The sequence below is a fragment of the Saccostrea cucullata genome, unplaced genomic scaffold, assembly GCF_032062105.1.
Source record: "Saccostrea cucullata isolate Sc308-1 unplaced genomic scaffold, CSIRO_AGI_Scuc_v1 ctg1139, whole genome shotgun sequence".
Taxonomy (NCBI): domain Eukaryota; kingdom Metazoa; phylum Mollusca; class Bivalvia; order Ostreida; family Ostreidae; genus Saccostrea; species Saccostrea cuccullata.
Window position 1 is genome coordinate 176,066 of NW_026924508.1, and position 16,446 is coordinate 192,511.

Here is a 16,446-nt window from a genome sequence, read left to right on the forward strand (position 1 = left end):
GTAATTACCACTTAGATTTAACAGAAAAATCATGAAAATGGGTCTGAAAACGCTAAAACATAAATTTAAACAACAAAGAAATGGCGGAGGCGGGGCGGCAGGAGGTAAATAAATACCGAAACAAACAAATTGGCAGATATTTTTCCAACAAATTGTTTTCTTTTTATACAGAAAAAGGATAAATCTGGAAGGCATCAACATGCACTTCTAGACTCATCAAATAAACAAGCGATGGAAAATAAACCGCCGGGGTAAAAGTTGAAACTAAAACGAAAAGACCCGCATGGGTACAAACTTGCCAAGTACAAAAGACTGCCTGAAACTTGTACTTAGGACTTGCCTAAAGTACTGTAGAATTCCACAATATTTTAGTAATCAACTTATACCGAAACAAACGAATTGGCAGACAATTTCCAACGATTTTCCTTCACAGAAAAAGGATAAGTCGATCTGGAATGCATTGAAATACATTCATAGACATCAAATAAAAACCGATGGAAAAAATCGCCATATGCATGGTAAAAGCTGAAACTAAAATGAAAAAACCCGAACGGGTTTAAACTTGGCAAGTACAACAGACTGCCTGAAACTTGTACTTAGGACTTGCCTAAAGTACTGTAAAAATTCACAATATTTTAGTAATCAACTAATACCGAAACAAACTAATTGGCAGACATTCTTCCAACGAATTTACTTCACAGAAAAAGGATAAATCTGGAATGCTTTAAAATACATTCCTAGATATCAAATAGAAAAACGATGGAAAAAATCGCCATCTGCATGGTAAAAGCCGAAACCAAAATGAAAAAACCCAATGGGTTGAAACTTAGCAAGTACCAAAAAACTGCCTGAAACTTGTACTTAGTATCTGCCTAAAGTACTGTAAAAATTAAACCAACAACGAAACAATCAAATTTGCTGATACTTTTTCCAACCGAATTTTCTTCACAGAAAAAGGATAAATCCGTTTTACATTATTAGACATCCTCAATGCCTATCGTACTGTTAAGATAACAAAATGTTGTATAATTTCAAAGAATATCTATCTGAAAAATTGACGAACAATAAAAGTAACAAAATGGTGACAAACTTTTAATACTTAGATGTATATCTATTTTCTCGCTGAAATTAAAGCTCCCCTTATACTCCTATATAAATGAACATTCCCCTGACTGTTCAGATGAACTCCGTCGTGAACAAATTTACGACTGCAGTCTCCTTCACGGGGAGAAACGAAATAATTCCCATGTTCCCAAAATACGCAGTAACCCAGTGCTGGCAATGCATCTCTCAATATTGCGTTTACTTTGTCTGCAATATTATTGTACCCAAAACGAACACCAAATCGTGGCAATAATTTACAAACAATAATTTTTGCAACTTTATAGCGGCGATGCATTACCGATACCACAGATTCAATTTCTGCAGCTAACAAGGTAGCGTCGGTACTAGGACTAATATCGTTCTCCCCAATCATTAGAACAACTACATCTGGACCTAAAGCAAATACGCTCTCCATATCCTTAGATATTACATCACGAACCTTTCTTCCACCCACACCCCTGTACAGAACGGAATGCGTTTCTCCCAGACCAAGGCTCGCAGAATACCTAATGTCACCATATTTCAAGAATTCATGAAAACGACGCACAATTGAGTGTCCAAGAATGACAACTGAAGTTTTACTCATTGAAGACATAATGAAATAAATTTACTCACCAAAATCTTGATAAAATAAATAACAAACTTTGAAACAACGTCCGTCCTCCAAGGATGTAGATGGGAGAAAAGGCAGAGTAACGCACCGCATGGTCAGAATTTCATTTGTTAGATTTTAATTGGTCAGATTTTGATTGGTCAATCTCTGCCTCTCCTACCACGGTAAGACATGGAACAAAATTAACATTACAAAGCACAGCTATACAGTATTTCAGACTTTCACATTCAAGGAGGACACTTATTGATTACAATAAAAATTTTTAAGTAAACTTAAATTTATATAATGTTCAACTTGAAAAAGGGATTTTTTTCAAAATATAAGGTTTAGTGATCTTTTTCGCATATAGTTATTCAAACAGTTCAAGAACGAACCTCACAATTAATACATACTTATTTTATTAAGTATAGGATGTAAAAGGGGGGTAATCTCCCCTTTTTGGGATTATTTGAAGAATGTATTTTTTTTTCATTTGTGACTGGGATGTTTCCTTCATTTTTGTAGTTTTTTTTTTATTTATTAAATGTTTGCCTTAGATATACAACCCTTACTTTCAGCGTTATTTAATATTTGTAATGAAGTAGCCAAAATATAACATTGACCCACCTCCACCCCCGAATAGGAGAAACACAGGATTGTTTGTGAGGAATTTTTGAATCGGCCCTTCCATCAAATTAGTGAAACATGGTTTGGTTTTCAACTTTGGCTAGTTTCCCTTTCCTTTTTTGTTTGCTTGTTTGTTTATTCCGTTTCATTTATTTATTTTGTTCATGTTTTTTGTCACAATATTTCAGAGGGTTTTGACACCATACCCCCGCCTCCGATAAAAACTTTAGGATCCTCTCTCTCTCTCTCTCTCTCTCTGAAGAGGAATGGCTTTTTAGTTGTTTAGATCAAAAGAAGTTGCAGGGGCGGCGGTTTTTTTTAATTGTTCATATCAAATATGGTGGGAAGTGCAGCTTCTAGTCCATCCCAGAATCTAACTTAGTTCTCATTCTCAGGATTATGATCCGAAAACGATCGATTCGTAGGCAAAGGCAAGCTACTGACAAATAATTTTGTTACAGGGATTTCACCAACCTTGTTTAAAGTCAGCATTACTTACATGTTATGGTCGCTATATTGATCTTTTCACAAATATAACCTTACATTGGATTCATTTTGAGCGATGTGTTTCATTCTAATTTTTTGGCTTTTAATTTTGTTAATTTTTATACTGAATTTGACTAGATGGGATGTTCTGCCCACCTGATCACTATAATGTTATATACGGCTCATTTTCTAGACACCAGGTTTCCAAGATTTTTGTTTTATGCTCTATTCATGGTTTTGTACATGTAGTTATTTATGGATGTTGATTTTAGAAAATATTGTCAAAAATAAAATTGTCATGCTTGAAGATTACTGAAATCGTGTATCCAAATGTACATATATACATGGGATGATAAATTTATTTCTATTATTCTTGAAAAGGGGAAAAATTAAAACCGAAATATAAATATAGAGATACTGATAAACCCCGTAAAACAACTTCCCAGTTAAAAAAAATACTCAAACTCTGAGGTGGGGTCAATATTCCACAGGGTCTGTTTTCAACTCGTTGAAGTCATCGGGGATAAGAATAAGAAAAAAAATATCAAGCTGTTGAAAAATGACCCCGAGTATGAATTCAACGACTTTTGGTCTCAATTTTCAAAGTTGAAAAAACACCCCTGGTTCAATATTCAACGTTGAAAAATGACCCCCGGGTCAATTTTCAACTGGGGTTAATATTCAACGTTACATCGCATTTTCACCCTTGGAACTCATGGTTTTTTTCATTATCGATGTTTTTATTTCTGTTGATTATTCTCTTATAAGTTTCATGTCACGCAGAAAAAGAATTTAAATATATGTGCTTAACCATGAAAAGCATAGAACTTGGAGAGATCATTAACTCAAGAATTATTTTGCTCTTTAATCCTTAAACACATCTTCCAGATTTTCTACTTCCTGTAGACAAACTAAAGAGAGGAAATTTATAATATCTAATAAAAATAACTTTTCAAAGATCAATATCATATCTGACTAGTACTACAATATACACTAAAGTATCAGTCACATTATCCAGCGATGGGGTATACGATGAGAAACCGATGCGTTTTTGATGAAAATGGCGTGGTTGCCGCCCGGACACCATTAGTGATCGGACGGTGACTAAGGCCATTTTGCGAATCGGTGGGGTCATCGGTAGGAAATAATTCGTAGTTAAAAATCAGCGATGCCTCCAACGATGCCCCTCATAGCTCCTCATCGGCAACCCATTATTAACACATCTTTCACGGATCGGCCGATGTATGGCCGAGCATCACCCAATATCCGTTGAATCTGAGGTCATCCGAGTGGTGTTCAACAGATAACGGCCGATCATCGGTCGATGTTCAACCAAACATTGGCCTGTAGTCGACCGATGTTCGAACGATGTTCACCAACGTATGAGCGAAGTAATATACATCGGCCGATTATCCTGGAACATCGTTTTATGATTAGCAATGCATCGCTTGGCCTTTGTAAGTCCGGCCGGCAACCACGTCATTTTTATAATAAAAAGCATTGGTTGCCCATCGTATACCCATCGCTGGATAATGTGACTGATTCTTTAAGGACTACTAGTCCGATGTGGACCGATGTTTAGGCATCGCTCACACCATGGATTAAGTATCAGTCACATTATCAAGCAATAAGGTATACGATGAGAAACCGATGTGTTTTTTGATGAAAATGGCATGGTTGCCGTCCGGGCATCACTAGTGATCGGACGGGACTGAGGCCATTTTGCGAATCGGTGGGGTCATCGGTGGGAAATAATTCGTAGTTAAAATTCAGCGATGTCTCCAACAATGCCTCACATCGCTCCTCATTGATAACCCATCATTAACACATCTTTCAAGTATCAGCCGATGAATGGCCGAGCATCGTCCAATATCCGTTGATTCAGAGGTCATCCGGGGATTGAGTGATGTTCAACAGATAACTGCCGATCACCGGTCGATTTTCGACCAAACTTTGACCCGTAGTCGACCGATGTACGAACGATGTTCTTCATCAATGTATGAGCGATGTAATATACATCGGCCGATTATCCTGGAACATCGTTTTTTGATTAGCAATGCATCGCTGGGCCTTTGTAAGTCCGGCCGGCAACCACGCCATTTTTATCATAAAACGCATTGGTTGCCTATCGTATACCCATCGCTGGATAATGTGACTGATACTTTAAGGACTACTAGGCCGATGTGGAACGATGTTGGGGCATTGTTAACACCACGGATTACCACCAATTACAACCCGTCTACTGCCACCGGCCGGGAAATGTGACCTAGGCATAAATAAAATGTTTCACAAACTTGAAAATTGTAGATATTTTAAAATCATTTTTTTCAGAATTTAGTGTGTTTCAAAATATTACGTTGATTAATTAATAAGTCTTGTAGAAATTTTTAAAGGGGAATAGATTAAAGTTTTCATAATAAGTAATTAAGTCATCAATTTATTTAAAGTGACATGTGTACCTATATTTATATATGAACAAATCATATAAAATTAAAATTAGCACCTGGTCCATCTTGCCTATATGCCACTTTCATTACAAACTTGAAAACAATATAGAGAATAAAGATCACAAAATTAAAATTTTTTAATTGATGAATTCAAGCGTTTTTTTTTTACTAAAAAATTCAATAAAGGGTATGAATGTTTCGTCGTTGAATATGGAATTTATTTCACGAGTGTGACAGGAGTTTTTAATAAGATCACAAGTGAGAAGCACGTGTTTATGATATTTTCTTTGATTTTTCATTAGCCGAGCTGTCTTTTTGTAATATAGTTATAGGCTACATCACGTCATAGTTCTGCGGTCGAGACGTCATAGCTCAGTAATTTGAGATTTGAAACATTGTAAACATGGATTTTAGCAAAATATTTAATGAATTTTGGAAATTGTATTCTTTGTCAGAATAGATTATTTATCTATATCTCTCTTCCAACAGACCAAGGAAAATTTTTCAACACTCTCCGTTATGGGAAGAAAAATCACTAGTTTTACCGCACTTCTGATATTTGTCACACAAGAAAATGGTTTCATTAAGGTCTTCCGTTTCCAACGGAAGACCTTCTACTGATTCTGATGATTAAGATTATTCTTATTATTCATTTTTTCCTTTTCCTAGACGCCAATTTTGAGGCCTTATATTTCACTCACTTCTCAATGGATTTTGTTCAAGTTTTCAGAGTTTATAGACGTTACTAAACTCTTTCAGAATTTTGTCTAGCATTTCAAAATTTCACTTCCGGTTTTGAGTTATTTCCCTTTAAACGAAAATGTGTAGGCTTTCATTTCCAGACAAAGGCTCGGAGAGTGCAAAAGCTGGAGCAGAAACTTTACTGATTTTACACAATAGAAGGTTTGAAGTTGTACATAGCGGTTTTTGTTTTTCGATTTCTTTATTCAAAATGGTGCTATATAGGGGTCAAAAATTAGAACGCCTAAAAGAGCGAAAATTTACACATATTTTGCTTTTTATCTTCTAAACTAAACATATTTTGTTGAAACATATAGAACAAAATTTGTGCAGAATTACAAGATCTTTCAAATTATATCTCGAAAAAAGGGCTGACTCCTAAATTAAGGGATCTAGAGGGGCCAAGATTTTTTTCAAGAAATCTCAAAAAGTATTGAGAATTTGTAATTCGTCTAAGAAGCAAAGTTGTTCAAAATGTCGAGCTAAATCTTTTGAAGTCGTCAAAATGCGTCCGGCGACGTCACTTCTGGTCTAAATTGGAAGTCGTCAGAAAATGCATATTTTTGCCGTTCTTGACAAGGTTTTGGGTAACATATGTCACTGGAAGCATAAAACTTAATTTTCCGTCCGTCGACATCACTTCCGGTCGAACCGGAGGTAGCCAAAAATAGCTTAATTTTTAAGGTTTTGATGCAAAATTGAAATCATAAAGTGACTGGAGACGATTCAGCTCATTGTTTTCTTTTGTTGACGTCACTTCCGTCAAAACAGGACGGAAAACCTACTTGTTGCTTTGCAACGAGCTTTGCTCTAGTTTTGAAATACTTTCACACTGTCACAGAATATCATTTTTATTCAATAAATAATACAGTATTTCATTGTAGTAAAGTTTATAACTCAATATCTTGAAGCTAACCAACAACAACAAAAAAATAATTCTTTCGGATATCAGCTTTGCCTCACCGCCTCCTCTCTTTATTTTTTAAATGACTCTGATGATAACAACAAATACAATGAAATGCATGATATTAAGAATAAACAGCAACAAAATGTGGGTCATACTCTAAGGTCAAATTTTAAAATTGTTGGTATTCAAAGAACTGTCTTATCATAGGAAATACACCAGGCTTGGGGTCAATTACTTTGAAATGTAATTAATTACTTTCAAATACATTGATAATTTTGTCAATTACTTGCAATTACAATTACCTTGATTTTTTCAAATGTAATTAATTACTTTCAATTACTTTGACAAATGTAATTAAATACATTTCAATTACTTCGGGTTTTATTTTTATAAAAAAAACAAACTTTTTTTTAATAAGATTTTTTGTATAGCGATCGAATTCGAACTTTCATTCAGTGTTTTTGTTCTTGGGTATGAAAGGGGTTCACATCTTTTCAAAATTAGATCTTTACCATATAATGAGTGTGACACACTGTATAAACAAATTAAACATTATGAGACAATTAATTATTGTACAAACACAAGCCAATGCTACACCAGTATGGTGTATGGCAAGATCTTTTTTGTTACTTTCTCAAATCCATATTTTTGAAGGAAATAAATAATATCTATCACAATTTCATTCATTATTTTCTATCTAAAAATGAATAGAATACAGGTAAATCTAAAAGGGGATGTAGTTAGTCTAATTGCTGTAAAACAAATTAACTATCTAAACAATCATTGTTATTTGCAAGTGGGAATAGGGAGAACTTAGATTAATAAAACATGGGAATAAGTAATACAAACCCACCAGTATAAAATAAACTATGTATCAGTATAAGACACCTTTCTAAATATAAAATTTCATTTTGAAAAAAAGTGATTGAAATGTAATTGAAGAGTAATTGAAAATACATGACCATTTTTGAAATGTATTTAAATACATTCAATTACTTGTAATTGAAGGCTTGCTCAAATACAAATTACTTCCAATTACTTTGAAAAATGTAATTAATTACACTCAATTACAATTACTTTATTCAATTACCCCATCCCTGAAATACACGTGTGAAATTGGAAAGCCATTGCAAAGCCATAACTCAAAAGTTATAAACAGGGTTAAAGATTTTGCGGACAAACAAACAGACATATAAACATGCAAACATTTAAACAGACAGACAGACGGATAGGGCAAAAACCTTTTATCCCAAGAATCCTCGATTATGTGTGCACAAAAATATATCAAACTTATTGTTGAATAACCATTTAGATGTTAAAACCATGTGTCTATCAATCTTATAAAGCTGTCATCATTTTACATCATAGGGATCAGATCATGAATCCTTATTTGTGAACAATTAATCTGACATTCAGTTAGCAAGAGCATGCTCTTTCTAAAACGAGGTAATATATTGATAAGCTAGTTGATGAAACAAGAATATCAGCAGTCTCGTTTAAAGTCAGCATTTAGTAAGTTCTATAGTCGACACAATGACCTTGTCAACAAATACAATTTATCATTGAGTTAAATGCTGACTGACATTTTTTATAATAATTGTTAGTCCATTATTTATAAACTGAATTGACGACGGATTTTTCCGTTATTTCCTGACCATGACAAGGAGCACACGGCGGGTGTGACTGGTCAACAGGGGATGCTCACTCTTCCGTGGCACCAGATCCCACCTCTGATGTTTCGGAGGTCCGTGTTTGCTCTGCTCCTATTTTGTATGGTTTTATGGACTTTGAGATTGGGCATTGTTCGTTATCTCCACATCCTTCTTCATGCGATAAATGAAAGCTATTTTTATTCTATTCATTTACAAATGCAAGTAATATAGATAATTTTATGACGACCCATATTAACAATAGTTTTTTCCCGTTGACCGTCATCTTGGTAGTCAATCTTGTAATTTTCTCTCTTTGTCCTACCTAATATGAGAGTGTGTAGCAGAAGCATTTGGGGGGATCTTTATGGAATTAATATTATGAAATAAAGGAGGCTCTAACTAATATATATTTATCTATTTATCGGAAAAGCAATGCTTCTCAGCCCACAATTGCCAGTATAAAAAATTAATGTCGGTTGAATTATGAAGGAAAATGAGCTTTAAAAGCTTTACAGAAAATCTAATCATTGGGGGTTTGAAGAAAACGAAGTATCATCAACCAATGAAACAACAATTTGAAGAAGATAAAGAAAAAGAATATTACCTAAGAAAATATTCCAGATACTCTATATCTATCAACTGATGACGTTTGTTAACTAACTATAAATTTAATTTACCATTAATTTCTTGTAGTTTTTTTTTTTTTTTTTGATTTTACATCTCCTTATTTCTTTTGTATTCTTGTGCGTTCCATAAAAAATAAACTCTACACAATCTTTAAACTCCAATTTTGTCCTTATTTTTTCTACATCAGGTTCAACAGTTATTTATGGTATTGAGACCACGTTTCAGAAATAACTTTATTTTGCTTTATGATAGTTGAGAAATTTATTGAAGAAATATAAAATGCATAGATTTTAAAACATTGCTTTTATAAGTTCAACAACTTTAAAAATAACAAAATAGGCTGCAATTATTTGTTTTTGTATTCTGATAAAATGTAACATATAATTTCTTATGTAAAAGAATTTTTTTTAAATACATTTTTTCAATTTTTACAATGGTTATCAATTTTGATGATCGCGGTATCGCGGTAGAATAACAAACGCAGATTTTTCTTTCATTAGGTAGGGTAATCAACAAGGCTACTACTTGCACATTTCCTGAACGTGTGAGTGACGATTCTTATAAATGATAACTGAATGTGACAACTATTCAAGGGAGAATATATTGTTATCTTTACGTAGTGTTGCACATTTGAAAGAAATAAACTCCTGGCTTTTGCAAACTAATATCACTTGAAGACTGATGGTCATACAAAACTACGGCAATAAGAGTAATTCCATTTTGTCTAAACATTGCAACGAACATTTTTCTTACTGAATTTTTACTTCTAAAAAATGGTGATAAACTAAACAGATGTCATTCCTAACCATTGATGACTATTAATAACCATGGTTTTATAACGTTTTAAAACCACTAACTTTGCATTCATTTTAACATTGGTAACAAAAACAGTTTATTGCAAAATTGATCCTTGCAGCAATGTAAAAATTGTGTCCGTCCATCATGTAGTTAAAAGCCCAGAACTACAAGGTCAACCTTATCCGTATGAATACTGTTCGGTAAAATGCAACATATCATGTAATATATTTTAATTAATCAAGCCCTTAAACAATGCTTGAAAATAAATTTCCTTGTGGCAAATTTATTCTGATAAATCTCATTCATTTCCTTGTTGATATGTTTTGCAATTTGGATATGGTTGTGAAGCAACATTTCATGCAATTTATAATTATTTCCATTTTCCGATTTACGTAAGTTAGCTTTTTGATTGAGAAAGCTCTTTCTAATTCTAATCCTTTCAATTGTACATCAGTTTTGTTAATGAGCATATTTACACAATCGTTAATCTCATGATATAATTAACTAGAAATAATAATTTACCTGTAGGTATGGTTCAGTGACTGTAATGCAAATTTTCAGAAGGTTGGAGACGTTTGTATAGGTAATTACACATGCTTTTGTGTTAGGACAGTAAGTTAAATGGTTTAAACATTTCAGAAAATTGTCTGTAAATGAATTACTTTGAAATCATTTTTATTCGTGGGGTTCAATGTTCGTGGCCAAGCAAAATTTGACCTGTTCATGTGGATCTGATTTTGAAGGTTAATCTTAACTACGATGGTTCAATGAATCAATATTTAAGCAAAATGAGCATTCGAGGGGATGTATATTCGTCGATAAGGGTGACCTACAAAATCCAAGAACATTGGCCACCCCACGAACATTGATGATTATACAGTATCTAGGCCAGAAAACAAATATATATCATGCAGAATGTCCACCTGGATATTTTGGACGTGAGTGTAAGCAAAGTTGTCCACCACCAACATATGGCAGTTTATGCGGAGAAATATGTGACTGTGCACCTAGTGAATGTGATCCTACTTATGGATGTCCCGACAAAGAAAAGGGTAAGAACTGCATTTCGAACACATGTATTTTTCTATTATTTCAAAGTTCCTGACTTCTGTACTCGCAATTCAAATGTGTTTGTACACATGAAATTGGTGTCTGAGGTATCTGCGAACCTGTCTTTGCTTTAGTAGAGCACTTAGTAGAGCAGTTAGTAAACGTAAAATAATGATATACAGCCTTTACGTTCAAAATTATTAAATTTTCAGGAGCAAACGGCTGTTCTCAGGGGTAAGTTACATGTACTTTTCTGATCTTAGTCACATAAGTAGTTAAAATTGATGCATCTTGTTATAAAATAACATAATGAGTGAGAATTTATTGTTTTAATGCAGATTACTCATGGATGCAAACCAGGGATGTTGTTACAACTACCAAAAAATAAATAATACTTGTCAAGGTATTTTTGTTTATTCTGAAAATTCTTTAAGACAAGAACCATATCAGAACATGTCTCATACCTCAGAATTTTTTTTTTGTCTTTGTTTATGCCCTATTCTTAGATTTGTATTGTTTGTAATTTCTTTATAGATCGATTTGCGTTCGTAATCTTCATGTTTTTTCTTTCATACTATAAAATAAATGAGTGTTACTTTTTTTTTTAAATATTTGAACTTTCAAAAAACATTAATACATTAGTTTGCTTGTTTTAAAAAAATATTATTAATTAAAAACATCCTGTTTTTTTCCTAGCCTGTCCTCTTGGTTATTTTGATTTTGAATGTTCTTCTCCATGTCCCTTTCCATCATATGGTTTTATGTGTGCTTATCTGTGTAATTGTTCCAATTCTACCTGCAATCATGTGACTGGATGTGTTCCAACGATAGGTATTCTATAATTTGTATATCCAAATTATTTTAAGATGCATTTTAGTATTGTTTTGCAAGTAATGTTAAGAAATGCTTCAAGATGCACGGGTGATCTGGATTACCCGATGCAGCAAAATGTATTTGCAATGTATTTGCAATTCTTAAATGTAGCAATATTTCTCTGATTATCCGTAGCATTCTACAATTTTTATTTGATGTAGAAATTTCTTTCAGGTACTAATGAGATAAAATTAATACTTCGATAATTGTGCTTTAAAAATGTATGGGAAAAGTATATAAAATAAAATTGAAATTTCAGTTTATTACTTTTAAACATTGCCAAATTATCACCAAATACATGTACAATAATCCGCCATCTTAATTATTGAAATCCCTGATGCCTGGTGTTTGATAACTCTGGATGCATTTTATCTCAATCTTGCCTGTTGAGGCAATTCCTGGTTATATTTCCAGAGGATAAAACAATATAGAATGGGGAATTTTTCAGATGGAATTATGGTTTAGCTCTTAGTATATATACTATTATAATTTTTACATAACAATTAGATTTTATAGACAATGCAGAATTGGATAAACACTATCAAATTTTAAAAAACAAATGCATAACACACGAATTATTAACATTCGTTCAAATCTTAAAGCAAGAGAGATTTTCTCCATTAGATTCAAAAGGAAATTACGTTAGTTGTGTTGCCTCAAAAAACTATTGCTTTGTAAAACAATAACTATTTGTGTTTTTGGTAAAAAGCGGTATATACATACATATACACGTGAGTGTTCCATAAAAATATCGTTTTGATAAAAAAAATTTCGTTTTAGAATCTTCTCTGTCTATCAAACGTACCACAGAAATAATAGATATTGGTAAGTATAATTATATTTAAAAGCAAAAAAGCATGCCCCTTATGTTTTAACCATAACCTTGAAAAGATACTATGAGCCAGTTAAAACAATTTTATAGACTATAAGTATAAATAAAGATAAAAATGATGTCGGTTTATTTAATATAGTTATAATGTATAAAAGAAATCTTTGAAATGTTATACGGTTTCAATTTAACTGAGTTTTCCCACTTATTTTCTTATAATCACTCGAAAATTTGTTTTTGCAATATGGTAATATATCGTTATAAGTGTGGTCGTATAGTATTTATGATTGTAAATTTTTTTTTTAATAATTCTCTCGACTTTTTCAGGAACAAATTAAAAATATATTTAAATCGTCACATTCCTCGTGGAATTATTATGCAAGTTTAAAGAACACTGTTCAAAAATCTACTCATAAAAAACTACTTTTTAATATTTTTTCAATATCAGATTTTAACCAAATTACAACGAAGAAATTGATAATACATCTGGAATATATTGTGTAATATATGTTTGAAAATTAATGTAATTTGACATTGAAAACAGCTCTTATGACAAACGGGAAATAAACAATTATTTATAGAAATTACACTATAAAATATTTTACTAAATTTGTAATCCTTTAGTTGCTAATAAAAACTCGCATATTTGTGTGATTATAATTTTCCGTTTAAAAGTGAGATCCCTCTGTTGATAAGTGTTATCTAGATATTATCTAGAATCAAACTTCAAGCGATTTCCTGTAACCGCAAACCGTGCTGCAGTCTAATGGTTTATTAGGAAAAAAATAGAGGAATTTGATATGCATGATACGACATTTTTATTAAGGTACTAGTATACCTTTACTCAGATAACTAAAAATCCCACTGAAAAGAACGAAAAACCCCCTATTACACATTGTGCACCGATGATTCTTGTGTTAAATTTCCATTTCAAATAACTAGGTCAATGACCTAATTTTCATGCTAGTGGCTCCTGAGAATTTCTCGGAATTTCTCGGAATGTATCTCAATTAATTTATCACACTATGACCAATATTTTCTTCACTCACAAAATATTACGAGCAGCACAAATCTTTAAATAATGAAAACGTACAGCGAAAACAGCGTTGCTTCATATAAAAGAACGGTTAGAGTTTGGGCCATAAACTCAATAATTACTAATATTTTTCCAGATTTGTAATCGAATATTTAAAGATTTGAACGATAAGAAATCTAAAATATTTATTGCTTAGGTAACTTTTTTTGCCTCAATTCTCATGGTATAAAATTATATGGGGTCAATAATCAAATTATTGAGAGATGTTGTCTAGAATGGTTTTTGTTCATATTTTTGAATTCTTTATTTCATAGCATTTAATTATTTGAAATAATTTATGAGCTTTAACAGATATAATATTTACAAAATGATATTAAATAACACAGTCATGTAATGTTTACACTGTAATAATTATTGCAAGAATAGTAAATTTTGCCAAAAATGGAAAAGTGAAAATTTAGTCCGAATTTCCTCTGCATTTTTTACACAATGATATTTTTTTCCTGTTTATTTTCTTCAAATAATAAAATATTTAATTTTTAAATTGATATTGAGTAAAATCTTGGTTATTAAATCATTTATTGATTTAACATATTATACTTTATAAATTTTCCTTTCTGATTTCTAAAACGTGAGTAAACGTCATCCTTGATCAGATTTGTTGTCAAGTAGTACGATTCTCTGTCATTCTTGGACTTTCAGAAAGGCGATGCATTCTCGACCTTACTTAAATAACGTTTCACAAATGGAGAAAAATTCTGAATGATTAAAAAGTATTAATAATAGCAACTTTAAATTATTGTTGACAACGAAGAAACGACTTACATGTGTGACCGGTCGGCAGGGGATGCTCACTCCTCCATGGCACCTGATCCCACCTCTGATGTTTCGGAGGTCCGTGTTTGCTCTGCTCTTATTTTGTATATTGTTTAATGGACGTTGAGAATGAATACTGTTTGTTATTTCCATATCCTTCTTCTTACATGTAAGCCCAACCTTTTTTGTAGTACAAAAAGCGGCTAATGGATCATCGCTTCAATTGTTGACATTCGCTCGAATTTCTATCCAAGAGGCTGTGTAAATTTCAGGCCCTTGTTATGTAACGTGGTGAATACCATGCCTTACTGAAAATTCAAGGACAACGGAGGATTACTGAGTATACTACATGTAATAACGAAGTCGACCGGTCATATTTGCAACTTTCTCAGTTGCCTGATTCCCCATTTTTATTTCCAGGGGTCGTGTTTTATTCACCCTTCTCAAATATATGCTGTTTATAGAATTTATGAGAACGATAATCTTTCATTAATTTAACATTTTTTAAAAAGAATAATATTGAATAAATTTTATTTGAGTTACAATAACCAATTATCTCTTGTAATGACAGTAATTATAATATTTTTTCTTATTAATTGTTAATTACCAAGAATATAGTAAAACATGCACTATGCATATACATGTAGATTATCATATTTTTTTTTAGAAAATTTAATGATCCTTATATCAAGATTCAAAATAAATATTTAGATTCCAGGTAAAATATGTTGTAATAAATTAGTCTTAATAATCATATTTGATTTAGTGCCCAATCAAACAGGTGAATTGAACAACAGTAATGCTTTCAAAGATTTTACTTTGCGTCCTGCAAATGCGTACCATTCAAAGACAGCAGTCATTGTTTCAGTAGGAACAGGCATAATATGCATGCTCATATTCTATATAATATACGAGATCCGAATATGTCGACGTCAATGTGTGCCTAAAATTACTCCAAGAGAATGTGATACCATTTAAAATGTTTACGCAGACCTTGTTGAAGTTAATGTTGAGGATCATCAATAGAAAATGGTGAAACAACTTAATTTAAAACGTTTCAGCAGACGAACTGGTGATAAAGAATAAGAAAGAATGAAAGACCGACTTGTTTCGGCATTTTCATCCTTAAAATTATGTTTTAGAAAATTGTGTTCATGAATGCAATATAAGTGAAAAAACATTAAATATATAATATAATATATATGATATTATAATAGTTTAAATATTTTGATCAATAATTTGATCTTATACAACATGAGAATAAATACTATTCATTCTACATTAGTTCCTTTTTTATTGTTGAAAGCATAAACATAGCTAATAATACTAATTCGTTTTATGCTCATTTAATTTCTCCTTTTTTATTTATTATTATTTTCAAGAAGAACAATGTATATTATTTTCACATTCAATTTAGTAAGTAATAAATGAATGTTGGATTCGCTCTTTTTACATACAGCAAATTAGATTTTTATGAATAATTTAGATTTAATAGGGATGTGTGTTGGGCATATGAAAGTTAACTAGGAGGTTTCGTTTAGATCTTTTGTAGCAGACCCCTAAAAACTTCTCTAGATCAAATATTAGTGTACAGAGATGTATGTCATAGGAAAGTCATTGACATGAGAGGTCAGCCGAGGTCGAATTGTTAATTAATCCACTCTGTCCTTAAAATATTATTCTATACATGTGGATGAAGATGTAAACCAATATTATACCAAAACATTTTCTCAGTGCGGTTTCCAGAAGTGTTAACAATATGCTCTCATTTACTATTAAATGATTAAATACTCAAAATATAGACAAGAAATATATCGATAAGACTGAAATTTGTATATTTGTCTGTTGTGAACTCTTTTTC

At 32.1% G+C, this 16,446-nt stretch overlaps 1 protein-coding gene and 1 long non-coding RNA gene across 2 annotated transcripts in view; one reads left to right on the forward strand and one right to left on the reverse strand.

Moving 5' to 3' along the window:
* The window catches only part of LOC134266581 (uncharacterized), a 33,970-nt gene that overhangs the window by 8,232 nt on the left and 9,292 nt on the right, over positions 1–16,446 (reverse strand). The window lies entirely within an intron of this gene.
* Positions 81–15,643, forward strand: LOC134266573 (scavenger receptor class F member 2-like). Its single transcript, XM_062748798.1, has 7 exons — positions 81–104; positions 10,510–10,564; positions 10,896–11,033; positions 11,244–11,265; positions 11,370–11,434; positions 12,685–12,729; positions 15,352–15,643. Exons 1-7 carry the CDS (start codon positions 81–83, stop codon positions 15,561–15,563), a joined length of 561 nt encoding a protein of 186 aa, XP_062604782.1. The 3' UTR covers positions 15,564–15,643.